This window comes from Puntigrus tetrazona, chromosome 8 (assembly GCF_018831695.1).
Source record: "Puntigrus tetrazona isolate hp1 chromosome 8, ASM1883169v1, whole genome shotgun sequence".
NCBI classification, from domain to species: domain Eukaryota; kingdom Metazoa; phylum Chordata; class Actinopteri; order Cypriniformes; family Cyprinidae; genus Puntigrus; species Puntigrus tetrazona.
In genome coordinates, this window is record NC_056706.1 from 1,586,748 (window position 1) to 1,601,747 (window position 15,000).

Here is a 15,000-nt window from a genome sequence, read left to right on the forward strand (position 1 = left end):
GAGACACACACACACGAGAGACACACTGAGCAAAACATCCAAAAACATGTCTCTCTCTCTAGGTCTTCATTCTTCACACCCTCTTTCACTTTAGGTAAAAATATATGCATTGTACAATAAATTTACATGAATGCAGACATTTAAATTAACATGTGGTACAAAACATCCCATATTTAAATGCCCCTACCTCTAGTTTTGCTAAAAAAATAATAATAATAAAATAAAAAAAAGATCACAACATCTTTTGGTGACTCAATTTCTTTCTGATTACATTTTTTTTTTTTTTTGGTTTAAAAATGAGTAATAAATTAATTGTTAAACAAAATGTTTTAATGTTTGTATTTGTATGGTTTGTAATCACTTTAAGTCACCACCATTTAGTGGACAGCCTACTAGCATAACTATTTTTAATTTACATGACTTTTCCAGTTCTAAAACACACACAATTAAAATGTTTGGATCTTCTGAATGAATAGATTAATTAAAATAAGAAATGCTAAACTGACAAAAATGTAAATAGGAAATACAAAGACTTATAATTTCAGACTGGCCCGGTTTCATAGACAGAGCTTAGACTAAGCCAGGAGTTTCATTAAGACATTTAAGTAGTTTTTATAAACGTGCCTTAGAGAGAAGCATTACTGCTCTCCATCTGAAGACAGAACAAAAGCACTGATATCTTTTAAGATCAGACAGTGCAAGTTGCATTTTAATAATAAAATAAAATAAAAAATAATAAAAAATTAAATAAAATAATAAAATATAAAAAAATAAAATAATAAAATATAAAAAATAAAATAATAAAATATAAAAAATAAAATAAAATTAATTAAAATAAAATAATAAAAAATAATTCCTTACATTTATATATCGCTTTTCTAGATCAGCCAACGCTTTAAAATTATGGGGGGGATCTCCTCAACTACTAAAAACAACCTTTAGTCTAGAAATAGGTTTAAGCCTTGTCTGTACAACCGGGGGATAGTGTGTGATGATTATAAACCATTTTAATTAACGATTTCCCCCAAATGCACTGGTTTAGAACCGATGGCTCTTCTCACCTTCTGGAAGGCCAGAGTAGATTCGTCTCCGTACTGGTTCCGGAAATAATCGTACATCCCGAAGTCTGTCTGTCGTCCGAGCTGATCTCTGGACTTACAGTCTGGGATGCACTCGATGACGCCACACTGAGAGGAAAACAACGTCCCTTTATTACACAACAGATCAGGAGCGGCACACCAAGGTGAATCATGGATGAATCATGTGCTGCTTCGTTGAGATTTACAATCAGTAAACATTGGCGGTTCTGAAGTCTTTTTTATTAGTCATGTAAGTTCAGTCACTGTAGTCTGAAGAGGGATAGGTTTGGACTAAATCAGGACAACCATGATCGACCAAATCCATCCTAAATAATAAATAAATTGTTGAGTTAAAAAAACATAATAGTTAATAAAATAGCTCACCCCTGGTGCCGTAGCTACTACTCTATATGGAAAAACAAACAGGTCGAGTCCCACCAGCTGAAAAATATTCTTAAACAGACCGATGATCTGCAACGCCAACATATCCTTGAAAAGAGAATCAGAATAAAACGAAACAGCAAAGATTTTTAAAGAGAGGAGATTTTTTTTCCCCAAAGTAGTACACTTTTTCAGTTCAATTATATCCCCCGTTTTTGAACATAGAGGTGAAAGAGGCCAGAAAAAAAAACACTAATGCGAAGACGTGCATCTGATACCTGTCTGCAGTCGTCTCCGACTTTAAAGATGGCCGCCTGCCAGCAGATCTTCTGTGCTTCTTCTCCGCTCTGAGCCTCATCCAGCGAGTCCGAGCGACACAGCAAGCCTACAAACACACAACACACACACCTTCAGTTTGAATCATTCAACTCTAAGTACATATGAATGCTCATAAATCCTGCACCAACTAAACATGCAACAATGCACATCATTTAGCAGCATCTAAAAAAAATATTGCACTTATTAAGCAGCAGCATGCAAGTACAAATATTGCACATTTTAAAAGCACACAACGTTCACTACAAAAAGATTCCATGAGATTAATGCAATTTTATTAATGCATGGCGTTTTCGTTCTATGATTAATTTGCATATTAAAACACGTTTATTCCATTTTGTTCTTTCATTTATTTATCTGTTTTGTATGGGTTGTTTTAATTTTTTTTTTTTTTTTTTTTTACTAATTCTTTCATTTCAGAAATGCATAAACCTGTGTAGAAGCCTGAATTGCGAGAAAGTAGATAAAAAGTTGCTATTATCTTTTTTTGTATTCGTTTAATTTCACACTGGTAACAAAACATTGCAAGAATTTATTTGCAAGACTATCTTCCAAGATTACCTAAAAATAAAAAATAATTCCAAGATTATATAAAAATATAAAATATATATATATATATATATATATATATATATATATATATATATATATATATATTTTATTTTTTTTTTACAGAATATGTCAAAGTTATTTCACATACCCTCTTTCTCCAGTTCACTCACTCCACAGCGTTTCACCTTGAATTTGGCCAGATACGGTGCTTTGGCAGCGCTGAGAGGGAAAACACACACAGATGAGTGTTTTTATTGTGCATCAAACACACACATGATGCTGTAAGAGAGCTGATCCAACCTCTGCATTGGTGTTCCTGATTTATAATCGATGTCCAGCACTATAGCTTCAGGGTTACTGGGCAGATAACAGCCTGAGAAACACAACAAATGCAACTCAAATCATTAAACGAAGCTGCAGTATCAGTCACCGATCCCATTGTGAAGAGATCTTCAGACCTGGCTGGACTTTGATATCAGACAGAGCTCTCAGACACGCTCTCTTCCGCTCGTCTCCTTTAGGAATCGGCCTGAAACACGAGAAACACACAGATCTCAGCTTCAAACGTAAAACGTGGTGGTGAATCATCTCGAGACGGAAACAGGAAGTGCAGGAGGTGAGACGTTCCCAGTACTTTATAATGGCTGAGACGTTGGTGATCTTGTTGAAGAAGTCAAACTCGCGCTGGTAGAAGTCTTTAGCTGGACCTGAGAGAGAACCGATGATCTCCTCAACCAGCTGCTCCAGAAGATCCCCGATATCAGCTGCGAAACACACAATACACACCAAACATGGACGACTTTTAACAATAAAACTAACTTTAATAACAGCAGACTCCACAACTAATACAAAAACAACAATGGAACTGGAATACTTTTCTGAATTCATTTCTTCCAGCTTATGAACAATGAAAACACTGACAGAATACATTTAAAAATGGAAATATTGGGATGCATATCCATTTGTAATTATTGAAAAGTGTAAATAATAATAATAATAATAATAATAATAATAATAATAATAATAATAAAGTAACATTTTATTTCAGTTAGTTGCCAAAGCAACATTTTTAATGTGCTAAAATGTCCTAAAAATAAAATAAAAATGAATAAAAACATTAGGCATAAAACAAAAAAATTACAAACAAAATTACTTTTAAATTTACACAATTAGTATTAAAATGAACGCTACAATTAAAATGAAAATAAAAATCAAAAATGTAAATATTACAACAACTCTTTCACATTATTAAATCAATAGAATATTAAAATATCTAATATCAAAATATTCCTAGGTGGGCATTTTCAAATGAAAGACCTGGTTATGACAATTTTACAAATGAATGGATGAACGGTTCACAGTAAGACACGCATTTAAAATGCATACGTGAGTTTCCATTTCCTGCCAACTCTGAAGAACCCAAACATTTAAAGTGGCGGACAAATGCAAAAACTAAATGCAGAATACTCAGAACGTTATTATTCGCTTTGTGAGGAAGCTTCTTGGTGCAAACGGGCTTTAAAGCTGGTGATGGTGAAGAGAAGCTGTATTTACGGTCTTTCTGGTGTCCCTCCTCATCTGTGTAGATGTTGGTCTTCATGTTCCAGATGAACTGATGTGCCAGAAGCTGAGATTTCTGTGCTGCCCAGAGGATGTACTCTCTCACGTACCCCATCTACACAACATTACACAACAGCAGCATTAGTGCACCCACCTGACAGAGCCGAGAAAAATAATACTAGCTAAAAACATTCAAACCATGCATGCAACTTGACCTTTTTAACCCTAAATCTGATCATTTTGCCATTATATGACTATTACTTAAAACTTCACACACACACACACACACTATACCTTATCATAACGGAGGGCCTGAACAATTTGTGGAATGTAAAACAGAATAGCATCCTGTGGAAAGTACGAGAGAGACATATGCATGAACAAAAGCGCTCAAACTGCTCCCAGGTATGATAACAGGAGCGTAATGCGTACGGGAGGGAAGGAGCGCAGGACTTTGACGGCGTACTGAGCGGTCAGCGGATGCGGAGGATACATGCTGGAGAAGTACGAGAGTCCTGTGGGAGGATCAGCCGGAGCCCAGCACAAGATATGACTCAGCTCCGGAGAATCAGCGTCGATCGTGTGCCACGTCACCAGAAACTACAGCAGAAAACACATTTACAGTCAGGAAGGCTTTCTTAATGTATGCATGACATTAGAACATTACATTAGTTTTTGGTTGTTTTTTAATGTATGCAATTATTATATTTTTATATGAATAATTAAACTGAAAAAAAAAACGAAATTGATTAATTCTGATTAATATAAATAAAATATATTTTTATTATTTATTGCATTATTTAGTTATGGTCAATTACTATTTATTTAATTGCATTATAAATGTACAATTTATTGAATTATTTTAAGCAATTCCTTAAATTTTTTTTTTAAATGGTTAATTTGTTTAAATAAGTCAAAAAAAAATAAAATTAAATAAATCCAACAGTATATTACTAAAGTGAGCAGAAAAAAAAAAAAAATAGGAACAAAATATTTTCCAAATTTTATCTTAGATGATGTTTATAAAGATTTTTGAGAAGAAAGTTTCTGATTTGACCGCTTGGTGGTGTTGGGTTCTGGCCGCTCACCTTCACAGCCTCAGGAACGTCACTGACGGCCCCGGGGTCCAGACGAACCAGCCGGGTCACTTCTGAGAAAATGGCCTCTGTGTTCTTGAACCTGTGACATGGTGTGTATTTCATGCATTGTTTGCAAACTCATCAGGTTGAGAGAGGTTTAACACATAATACTAATGTCAAACGTTAAAACATCATATATATAGTATATATATATATATATATATATATATATATATATATATATATATATATATATATATTATATATATATATATATATATATATATATATATATATAAAAATAGGTTTCATACAAGTGTTATTAGGTATTAAGTCTCTTCTACTCACCAAGGCTGCATTTATAAATATCAAACATACAGTAATATGGTTTATGTCAACATCTGTTAAAATATAATTTATTTCTGTGATAGATCCATTTTGAGTCACAAGATCCGTCAGAGATCATTCTGAGTCACTGCTCAAGAAACATTTCTGATTATTAGTTTTGTTGAAAACTGATGTGCTGCTGAATATTTGTATGCATTTTAATTATCAGGATTCTCTGTTAAATAGCAAGTAAAAAAAAAACTTATTTGAGATGCATATCTTTTGTGACACTTATTACATAAGTATTCGTTCCTTTCAAAACAATAGCGCACCCTGAACGCAACACAAAAGTGCAGGGCCTCACCTGGCCGGCAGCTGTAGGGCGAGGTACGGAGAGATGCTCCACGCTAGATTGACGTTGTCCTTCCACTGCTTCTCGGTCAGGCTGATGTACTTGGACCTCCAGTTAGTGATGCTGGTCTCCACAGACTGCTCGGCGGAGATCTGCAGCTCCTGGCTGCCCAGAGGATTGTACCACGTGGTCAGACGCTCCACCTCGCTCGCCTAACAACACACAGCCACGAATTCAGCTCGGTAAAACACTTCATTCATCTGAACAGAGCTTACTGTAATCTCACCAGCAGGGCCAGCAGCAGCGTCCTGCGCTTCATGAAGTATTTGTGCAGCTGAGTTCCTCTGTTCGTCTTCTTTGACAAACCTGAAAGTGATGAAGAAAAACTTAATTTTTTAAAAAATTTTTAAGTAAATAAAAACCTGAAAATACACTGGAATCACAATTAAAATGGGTTAATTTCAAATATAAATATTTCAATATTAATATTTTATTTATATATTTTTTTATTTTTTTATTTACACACATTTACACATACATTATTTATACACATATTATTTAAATAAAATATATATATATATATATATATATATATATATATATATATATATATATTATATTTTTTTTTTTTTTTTTTTTTATTAAGTAAATAAAAACACGAAAATACACTGGAATCACTTTACACTTTGGAATTAAACTGGGTTATTTTTCAAATATATACATTTTTCCTACAAATAATTCTAATACAAAATAATACAAACACAAATAAATATCTTGAAGAACCCCGTTGTATATTTTCATGTCAAGTCAAAGAGATTGTGAAGCACTGATCTAGAGGCTTCAATTCTTTAAATAGTCACCAATCCCACCATCACAACTAAAACGTTCTGACAATGTCAAAATAAACAGTATCAGAAGTTTCACTATCACTGTTGACTTGTATGTCACGAGTGACCTTTAACTCGCATGAAAGAACATGCAGATGTGTCTGGTATACTCCTGAAATATAACCCTGGAGCACAAAGCCCGTCACGAGGTGTTCATCGTCTGATTAAATCATTTTTCCATTGATGTCTGGTGTATTAGGGTAGGACAATATTTAAAAATCTGGAATAAATAAACAAATAAAATACTGCTGTCCAAATTAAGTCCTTAGCAATGCATATTACTACCCAAAAATTTAGTTTTGATATATTTACTGTGCATTTTAGTACAAAGACAAAGAGTGTTAAAGATCCTCCTTTTCTCTTTGCACTTGCATGACATGCATGACATGATAAAAGAGAAACGGGACCTGATTTCTTGGAGAGCGTGGAGACTCCGCTGGACAGAGGGTATGTGTTGATCCAGCCCTGTGTGGCCTGCTGTCTGGAGCCCACCGCCGCGTCCAGACTGCTCCGGGAGTCCGCCACCGCCATCACAGACAGACTGTTCACCGACACGTCCTGAGGATCTGACCCCACAATACACACAACAAGAACCGGGAGATCAAGCGCTGCTCATGCAGCAGGCAGAAATGTTACTTGCTGCTTGTGAACTTTGGTGGCAATTTCAAAAACACATTGTATCAAACATGCCTTTTTAACCATTTATTTCATTTATACAAAACTTGGTAGTTTAGCATGAGGGTCATCAAAGCTCTCGACAGCATCATAATAAGAGTGAATGAGATGAGATAAATAACAGTATAATATTTCCTTGCAAAATGTAATCCAGTCATTTTTGTTTTATTACACGTATTTACATAGTTATTGTATTATATAAGTACGATATATATATTAAAAATGCATCTCGATTCGTTTAAAACAAGTAAATAATTTGATAATTTATTCATGTTACCATTTAAGCTGATTAAAATAAATATTAATTTATTTTAGTAGTAACATTAATATACTAACTCGCGTTCAAAACATCAATAAAAAGTATCATAATTACTTAAAAAATAAAATAAAATAAAAAAAGTGTTCATTATTGGCAGTGAACAAATAAAATGCTGATTATCCCAATTTTTCCACGACAATATTTTAAAAATTAAAAACCATGCGAATGCATAAAAGAATCTGTAATTTGCGTCTTCATCAGAAATTTAATTGCTTAATTTGAAATGGTCTGGTCATGTGACAAGCGCGTAAAAAAATAAATAAATAAATATAATAATAGCTTATCAATTCATTTGATCTTGATTTGACAGAAGTGAAATACTAAATGAATCATACACCAAAGATAAGTTAAAAACATTTCCACTGCAGCCCTTGATGCTCGAGCCAGAATTAAACTAAACAGTGTAAGGATTAGTGAGGACACGGCTGGAGCTGCTTCATACCACAAACTAAACTCATTAGTACACATATATAAAGAGTATTTGAGCTGAAGTGTGTTCACCTGGAGGGACGAGCTGAGTAGCTGTGAGATATTTCTTATCCGACAGCAGACACGCGTAGAACTTGATCATGATGCTGATGTCTTCACGCAGGCGTTTCTCCGGCTGCGTGGGGAACCGTGGAGCAACGCTGAACACACACACACACACACGCACACACACACACACGATGCAGTCAGACAGCTGCGTGACAAACTCAACACGCCTCCTGTTTTGTGCTGAGGTTCACACCTGAAGTAATCAAAGGCAGTAGAGTAGATCTTCTCTCTCAGGACGTTACGGATTGTGGCGTTAGTGACTACATCGGCATGAAGAAGAGTGAGACCGAGAGTCAGCAGCCTGAAACACACACACACACACACACACACACACACACACATTATATACGCCACCAAATACTAAACATTGATTGCTATTATTATAATTCTGAAATGTGTCAAGCATGAAAATGTAATTATTAAACACTCATTTTTGTAGTAATAAACAACGTGTGTATTGAAAGCTATCATTCTTATCTCACTACATCACAGGTGTAAAAAAAGCACTTTCGAAAATGAACGAGAAGTGCTATTAAATTATATCTGCTGAAGCGGCATTAACCAGTAACACACCTTTCTGTTTGTTATGTTTCTCATGCTAAGAAAACCGATGTTAAGTCTCGATTTGGAATGCATAAAAAGGAAAATAAAAAAACAAAAGCATTTTATTCCCACGTGTGTCAATTCCTAAAAGTTATACAGAGACCCTTAGATTACAAAATGTCCATGTCCAAAAAAATATTCATTTATTATTAGGTTTCATTAATTTAGAATGAAAGCCCATTATCATAAAATGCATGATATCGTTGTGACATTGCCGCAGTGGATTAAATATCGCAGTTATAATGGGTTTCAATGATATTTTAGTTCGAAGCGTCACCTGAATCGGGGTCCTATGGCAGCTACGTGGCGGTTCAGGCAGCTCTTGGGTCCACCGACGCTGAGAGACAGCGCCCTCTGCAGGACACCGGTGAAGATCTCCACCTGATCCGCACTGCAGTATTTTGCAATTTCGAATCTCTGCACTAGAAACTAAACACAGACCCCCCCCAAAAAAAAAAAACAACAAAAAAAAAAACATAGTGCATTATGAACAAGGGGGTGAATACTTTTGAACAGGACGACAGTGGTAAATTGCTCTTTTCCACTCTTCCCAATATTACTTTCCCACGTAATAGAAAATATATATACAAAAAGATACTTGCAGGACAAAAAAAAGCATAGATAAAGTTTACACCACCATCTCTTAAAGAAACAACTCAAGATATACACGAGTTTGTCTGAATCAAGAGAGAAATCTGCACAGATCAAGCATCATTTACAAGCCAAAATAGTCCAAAACTAAATCTGCGGTTGGAATTTGATGTGAGAGACTATGAAAGATGGGGTTTTCCACTGGAAGGAGCAGTATTATGGATTATTTTAGCTGGAAAATAAAAGTTAAGAGAGTCTCATTGATGGATTGATGCAGGTTTTGGCATCACAAGACATTAGCTGATGGACTGGAGTGGTGAGGATTACTGTGATGTTTATATCAGCTGTTCGGACTCTCTCTGACGGCACCCATTCACTGACAGAACGCTAAACCGTGCTGCCGTGTGACACACACTCGATCCAGAGCGAGTGCGGCGTGACGTTGGGTGGACGCGAGGCAGCGGCTGACTCTCTTCAGAAGCAGCTAAAGGGTCGGCTTCTGACTCGGTCTCCGAGAACAAGCCCATCTTCAGCTCGACGGTCATCTGCCAGGCGCCCGCCATCTCACGCATGAACTGCACACACGCACAATAAGCGCTTATGACCTCACAGCAGTTATAAGCCGGCATTCAGAGCCTTACCTGGACTTCGGCTCCATTACGCGCGCGCGCGAGCAGCCACTCCCAGCAGGCGATGGCCGTCTCCATGCCCTGCTCCGTGAACATCTTCAGAGGAGACCAGCAGAGGTGATGCAGCAGCTGAAGGTCCCAGTCTGAGACAGAGACGCCTGTGGGTCACTAAACATCATCTGCGGTCGAATCGGCCGTATGATCACTACCTGGGCGCTACCTTTAGTGCTAATGAGCAGAGCCGTCATCTTGAACATGTTCTGTGTGAATGCGTCCGAGTCTTTGGCGTCCAGAGCGTCACTCATTTGAGAAACCATCAGTTTGCTGAGGTTCGACTCGCTGTGTGTCACTTCAGCAAACTGCAGCATCCCAGCGACCTTTATACACACACACACACACACACACAGCTCTCTTACAGTACAGATGCAAACAGAAAACTCACAAAAATGGCATATCATTTAACCCAAAAAAAACAAGAAAAATTAGTTTTTAATACCTTTAAATGGTCGAATATTTAACATTCGTTACTAAGCAGCACAAATAATGCTACTATATTATACAAACCACTAGATGCAAATGAGAAATTAATAATATATCATATCAATCATTTAAAAAAAATTATTTCAATTACTGAGTATAATGAAAACCTTTACATTGCATTAAAGTAATAAAAAAATGTAAAGTAGGGCTGTCATAAAATTGTCCCGTTTATGAATGAATGCATAAATAACTGTTAAAATGAAAACCTGCATGCATAACAAAAGCATGAAAAATGCATAATGTATATATGCATAAAAAAATCCATAAACAACCCCCAACCCAACCCAAAAAAAAAAAAACGCAAAATGCATTAATAAATGCGTAACAAATATATGGATAAATCCCACAAATGCACAAACTGCATAATTAATAAATAAATGCATTAGTTCAATGGTGCATAAGTGCACAAAAAAAAATGCATAATAATATTAATAGTTAATCTTTATCAGACTTTATGCAAAATTACAAAGACTTCTGTCTCAAGCGTTCACCTCTCCAGTGTAGCGGTTACGCAGGTTAAGGGATGCCATGAAGTTGGAGTAGTCCTTCTTCACGCAGGTGGGCCGCTCCGTGAGCTGGGTAACCTGGAAATGACCAGTTAAAACATTAATAAATGATATTTCTGACAAACTCTTATGAGCAGCAGCAGGAGCTAACCGCTTCACTGCCATGATAACAGCATATAGAGGCTTAGAAGTGACAAATGAGTGACAGACGAAGCCGGTGAAAGAAGCGAGGACGACAGTAACAGAACCAACCTGAGGAAAAGCTGCCTGGGGCGAGGGGAGGAGCACACGACAGGCCACACCCACCAATCCGCCGCCAGCCAATCACAGCGCACACACAGATGAGTTAGCAGCCAGCGGTTAGCAGAGACGCAATGGTGTGATGGAACAAATAAAGTGAGCGATAAAATAATGCAGACAAACATGTACTCTACACATGACATATGCAAAATAGCGCAATGCATGCAAAAAATACACATTTTTTAAAAGGCCCCAAAAAACAAAGACAGAGCTAAATTCAAATGAGCACAGCAGTGCTAAGAAATATTCATAAAGCACATCTAATAGCACACAGCTGCGTGTTAGCTGAGATCACATCTGAAATATCTGGTTAGTTTTAAGCTGTATATTGAGAAAAGCCTCATTTGTGTAACGCTCTTCACAAAACACACTGTTTCCAAGCAGCTTCACAGCAATTCAGTCTGTTAATGATCTAAAGAGCAGTGCCGTAAATAAAAATTTTTCTCTAAAGTTCATTATAATAATTGCATACAAGCAGAAATAATTGTATATAATTATTCAATTTAATGTAAATATATATATATACACACACACACACACACTTTCTAAAAAAAAAAAAAGACTTTTTTTACAATTTAGAATTTAAAAGTATGCTTAATTTATTATATTTATTTTAAGTTTTATCAGTGCATAAATAAATGGATGTAAAATAATAATAATAATAATAAATGTTTTGACATTGAGATGTGTGTAAGCATGCTTAATTGTCAAAAATAATGTCAATGTATACATAAATATACAAAAAGTATATTAAAATATACCAATATATAAATATATATAATATATATAAATATATATATATATATATATATATATATATATATATATATATATATATATATATATATATATATATATATATATATATAATAAATTATAGAATGTTAATATAAAATATCAAAAATATATAATATAAAATACAATTTAATATTTTTATTTATTTATAATTGTGCACACCTAATTGTCCAAAATAACATCACAATGCATAAACAAGAGCATGTATAAATAAATAAATTAATATAAATAACTTGTGTGTTTACATGATGCACATGTTTTAAATGGAGTGGATTTGATTAGGCCTGTGGAATAAATCAGTAGTTTTACTAAAGAAATCTGATGATTTTATTCTGATTCACTAAAGACTGCCAACCGTCTTACCTTAATCTGGCCCAAAACCTCAGTTACCATCTACCGTAAGACACAGCACCGGTTAGCGTCAGGAAGTGAGTGTGTGTGTGTGTGTGTGTGTGTGCGAGCTTGTGTGTGTGTGTGTGTGTCTGAGTGTGAGTGTGTGTCTGAGTGTGTGTGTGTGTGTGTCACCCCCAGTGTGGTGCTTTGACGGTTGTATCCCGCGAAGCTGAGAATGCTCTCGGTAGCCATCGCCAAACCCGTGTGCTGAGACAAACCTGACAGCCAGATCTGATGCTTGTTCAGATACTCCTGAGACACACACACACACACAAATAAATACTGTTATGCATCACAGTAAATTGATCAAAAGCGAGACTAAAAACGTTGGTGACACAGGACCACAAAACCAGTAAGAGTAATTTTTTTTGAAATTGAGATTTATATATCATCTGAATAAATAATCTTTCCATTAGCGTATGGTTTGTTATGATGACAATATTGGCCGGAATCTGAGGATGCAAAAAAAAAAAGGATAAAGTATAAAGTTTTGATATATTTACATTAGGAAAATATCTTAAATGGAACACAATCATCTTTACATAACATACTAATGCTTTTTAGCATAAAAGAACCCATGCAATGTATTTTTGGCTTTTGCTGCAGGATCACATTTTATTTTTCTAGACTTTCACTGTACTTTTGAGCATATAAACGCAGCCTTAAAGCAGAAGAGACGTCTTTTTAAAAACATTACAAAATCTTACAGACCCTAACTTCTGAATATATGTTACTCACTCATACATTTTAATCGTTCATAAATTAGAGTACACTGTAGTACTACAACAGCAGACCGGTTTTCAACTCAAACTAACACTGCATCCGATTCACATCCAAGCATTTGCCAAACGAGTCCAGATGGCAAAATATTTCTGGTGGAAGTAAGCATCTGTGCTCGATTTTTGAGGCTAATATTATCCACAAATACATCTGCTACAGAAGATCAGGAGGTTTTTTTTAAATAAAATAAATAAAATAAAAAAATAAAAATAAATAAATTAAATTAAATATATAAAATAAGTAAATAAATAAAAATAAAATAAAATAAACAAAATAAAAAATAAATAAATTAAATTAAATATATGAAATAAGTAAATAAATTAAAATAAAAACAAAAAATAAAATAAAATAAAATAAAAAATAAAATAAAAAAATGTAAAATGAAAAAAATGAAAAAATAAACTAGAAATGTGTGGCTGAAGCTGCAATAGCAGTTTATAAACACAAAAACATTTTTATTAATTTACGAACAACACATGACAAAGAGGTGGCTGAAAATGCTTTTCCAGTTTCTACATTTTTTAGATTAATTCTAACGTTTTTCATAATAGTTTGCTTTTTGCTCTTTCATACAATATGACCATATAAACCACACCTCAGATTCGAAGTACACACGTTTAGTGCATAGTAATGTGGCTTCCACCGACCTGGAGATGAGATTTGGTGACAGAAGCGCCCATTTCATGGCCTCCTTCAAGATCTCTCCACAGCGGGCGGCAAAGTCCTTCACGATGCTCTGGACAACAAACACAAATCATTTCTAATCCCTGGCCTGGAGCACGCATCCCGGGCTCAGACGCGCCGTCCGTCTCACCTCCCTCGCCTCATGCGTGTCCGGGACCGTGATTCTGTACGGAGTGTCGGGAATGTCGAGTACGGGCTGGTCTTTGTGGATGTCCTGTGAATAACGGAGACTGATGAGTGAGAGTGTAAACACCAGTAATATTGATCATGATGATGATGATGATGATGTACGGACAGCGCTCAGGGACAGAGACAGAGTCTGCAGGATGTCCAACATAGTCTTCAAAACCCTTCCACTCCACAGAAGATGAGGAAACCTCGAGGACAAACAGAGATTTCAGCTTTTAGTATGCATATAACACACCGTAAGTGACTATACAACAACAACAACATTTAATAATATTGCATTGTATATACATTTTTATTCTTAACTGTCATTTTAATTTTAATTAAACATTTATTGTGATTATTTTATAGCCATTTTAATTCCTTTTATATAAAGCAATTTGAATTACCGATGCATATAATGTGCTATATAATTCATTTACATTGCCTAATAATAATAATAATAATAATAATAATAATAATAATAATAATAATAATAATATAGTAGTACTATTATATACTAATAATACATGTATTATTATTATTATTAATAATAATAATAATAATAATAAATGCTAATAATACAATGTATAATAATAATAATAATTATTATTATTATTATTATTATCAGTTATAACAACAGCAGCTACAATAACTAACTGATATTAATATAAAGATAACAGTACTACTAAATAAAATGTGTGTACAATGATAGCAATAATAATAATAATAATAATAATAATAATAATAATAATAAAAGTGGATTACAAAAAATATGTTATAGAAGTTTTATAGAATTTAATTAAAAAAAAATCATCATCATTGCATCATTAAATTACCAAAAAAACCTATAAAGAAATACTTCACTATAGCAATAGTGTTACTGTAATAATACTACAAATGATAGATTAAAATTATATTATTGGTAGT

At 34.6% G+C, this 15,000-nt stretch overlaps 1 protein-coding gene across 1 annotated transcript in view; it reads right to left on the reverse strand.

Annotated features, from left to right (window-relative positions):
- Window positions 1-15,000, reverse strand: part of LOC122350657 (phosphatidylinositol 4-kinase alpha-like) — a 45,064-nt gene that overhangs the window by 25,202 nt on the left and 4,862 nt on the right. Inside the window, 28 exon segments of the mRNA XM_043247339.1 lie at window positions 1,062-1,187; window positions 1,464-1,568; window positions 1,739-1,845; window positions 2,497-2,567; window positions 2,649-2,721; window positions 2,807-2,877; window positions 2,983-3,112; window positions 3,903-4,023; window positions 4,203-4,256; window positions 4,341-4,508; window positions 4,997-5,087; window positions 5,679-5,878; window positions 5,953-6,032; window positions 6,961-7,119; window positions 8,049-8,176; window positions 8,278-8,385; window positions 8,965-9,116; window positions 9,690-9,725; window positions 9,728-9,853; window positions 9,920-10,050; window positions 10,128-10,284; window positions 10,939-11,031; window positions 11,206-11,220; window positions 12,574-12,693; window positions 13,869-13,894; window positions 13,897-13,957; window positions 14,036-14,119; window positions 14,201-14,282. Coding sequence (XP_043103274.1) covers window positions 1,062-1,187; window positions 1,464-1,568; window positions 1,739-1,845; window positions 2,497-2,567; window positions 2,649-2,721; window positions 2,807-2,877; window positions 2,983-3,112; window positions 3,903-4,023; window positions 4,203-4,256; window positions 4,341-4,508; window positions 4,997-5,087; window positions 5,679-5,878; window positions 5,953-6,032; window positions 6,961-7,119; window positions 8,049-8,176; window positions 8,278-8,385; window positions 8,965-9,116; window positions 9,690-9,725; window positions 9,728-9,853; window positions 9,920-10,050; window positions 10,128-10,284; window positions 10,939-11,031; window positions 11,206-11,220; window positions 12,574-12,693; window positions 13,869-13,894; window positions 13,897-13,957; window positions 14,036-14,119; window positions 14,201-14,282 — 2,875 coding nt within the window.